Source organism: Haplochromis burtoni, unplaced genomic scaffold (assembly GCF_018398535.1).
Source record: "Haplochromis burtoni strain Fernald_Lab_line unplaced genomic scaffold, NCSU_Asbu1 Contig_129, whole genome shotgun sequence".
In the NCBI taxonomy this organism is placed as follows: domain Eukaryota; kingdom Metazoa; phylum Chordata; class Actinopteri; order Cichliformes; family Cichlidae; genus Haplochromis; species Haplochromis burtoni.
The window spans coordinates 1,031,782-1,033,366 of NW_024582490.1; the positions used below are offsets into that span (position 1 = coordinate 1,031,782).

Genomic DNA, 1,585 nt, shown 5'->3' on the forward strand with positions numbered 1-1,585 from the left:
GGAGGAGAAAGTGTGAAATGTGATTTAGATGCGTGCCATTAGACTAGCTGTTGTAAGGCTTCCAACCAGAGCACAGACATAATGCATTCATGTTTCATGAAGTCTGTGTGATTGGTCACTTCATTAAGGGTTTTCTTAAGCATCAAATGTAGCCTGACCCCCACATCCCCCAGTAGCTTTACTCCTCATCCCAGCAGACACAGATGTGAATAATTCAGCATAGTGTCTCACTGCTGTGCTGAAATAATCCTTGGTAAGAGGAGGGGGGGGAGGGGAAAAAAAAAGCCTGCTGAGTAATGATGTTCTGATTGGCCAACCCTGTCTGCCATTACCCAGCTCATTACTTCCTCCCAACTGCCTCCCGTTTCTCATTTTGATACTGTGGCTTCATGCAGTTATACTCGTCTGGCCTCCAACACCCTTAAGGTTCGTCCAGAGTGCAATCGGGTCTTATAAAGTCATCAGGGTGCTGTTTTAATTCCACCAAGAGCTCCCACGGTCCTATTGATCTGTCTTCTTGCTTTCTCGGAGCCTGGCCAACAGCTGCAGCCCCACACGTTCTTTCTGCATCTCTTGTTAACGCTGACATCCACATATTCGCTGTATCAGAAACAAGAGTCGGCTACAGTGTGAAAACTTGTCAAAGAAAAGCTGCTTTTGAGTTTAAAAAAAGGAAGCCTTAAATTAATACACTGATGTGTGTCGCTGATGCCTTTGTTTTTCAGCAGAAATGCAACAGTGTCTTCTTCAAATCACTAATTATGCAGATATTTCACATGTAGGAAAAAAAACACAACACACAGATTATATCCAGTCATTAAGATTGGGGCGATACCCTGTCTTTGTTTATGCTCCAGAACAGAGACAATTACATCCGCTCCTGCAAGCTGTTGCCTGATGGCCGCACCCTAATAGTGGGTGGCGAGGCCAGCACACTGACCATCTGGGACCTGGCCTCACAGACGCCCCGCATAAAGGCTGAGCTCACTTCCTCTGCCCCAGCTTGCTACGCACTGGCTATCAGCCCTGACGCCAAGGTCTGCTTTTCCTGCTGCTCCGATGGAAACATCGCTGTGTGGGACCTCCATAACCAGACCCTGGTCAGGTCAGTACTTTGGAGCAGGGGATTTGTTTTAAACACTGCATTTAACAAAACGGCCAAACGTCAACATAAGACACCTGCATGGAGAACTTTCTTTGTTCCTGGTCTAATTTTTGGCATCTTGTTGTTCCAGGCAGTTCCAGGGCCACACGGATGGAGCCAGCTGTATTGACATCTCCCACGACGGGACCAAACTGTGGACCGGAGGACTCGATAACACGGTCCGCTCCTGGGATTTGAGGGAAGGGCGACAGCTCCAGCAGCATGACTTTACCTCACAGGTAACAAAAAGTGGGAAAAAAACTTTTCTGTACATCCAGTTATAGTACTGAGTAACCTTTCTGACATGTCTTAGGCATTCAGTTTAGAAGTAGCAGTTAAGGGTTGTTTTAATGATTCTGGTTAGGGGATTCTTGGCTGCTTTGATGTTGTTGCTGATCCTGCTCTGTGCTTGTTGCAGATCTTCTCATTGGGCTACTGTCC

At 46.8% G+C, this 1,585-nt stretch overlaps 1 protein-coding gene across 1 annotated transcript in view; it reads left to right on the forward strand.

Annotated features, from left to right (window-relative positions):
• LOC102303562 (TLE family member 3, transcriptional corepressor) overlaps positions 1–1,585 on the forward strand; it is a gene marked incomplete in the record, with an annotated part of 29,651 nt that overhangs the window by 23,908 nt on the left and 4,158 nt on the right. Inside the window, 3 exon segments of the mRNA XM_014336176.2 lie at positions 858–1,105; positions 1,236–1,383; positions 1,563–1,585. Coding sequence (XP_014191662.1) covers positions 858–1,105; positions 1,236–1,383; positions 1,563–1,585 — 419 coding nt within the window.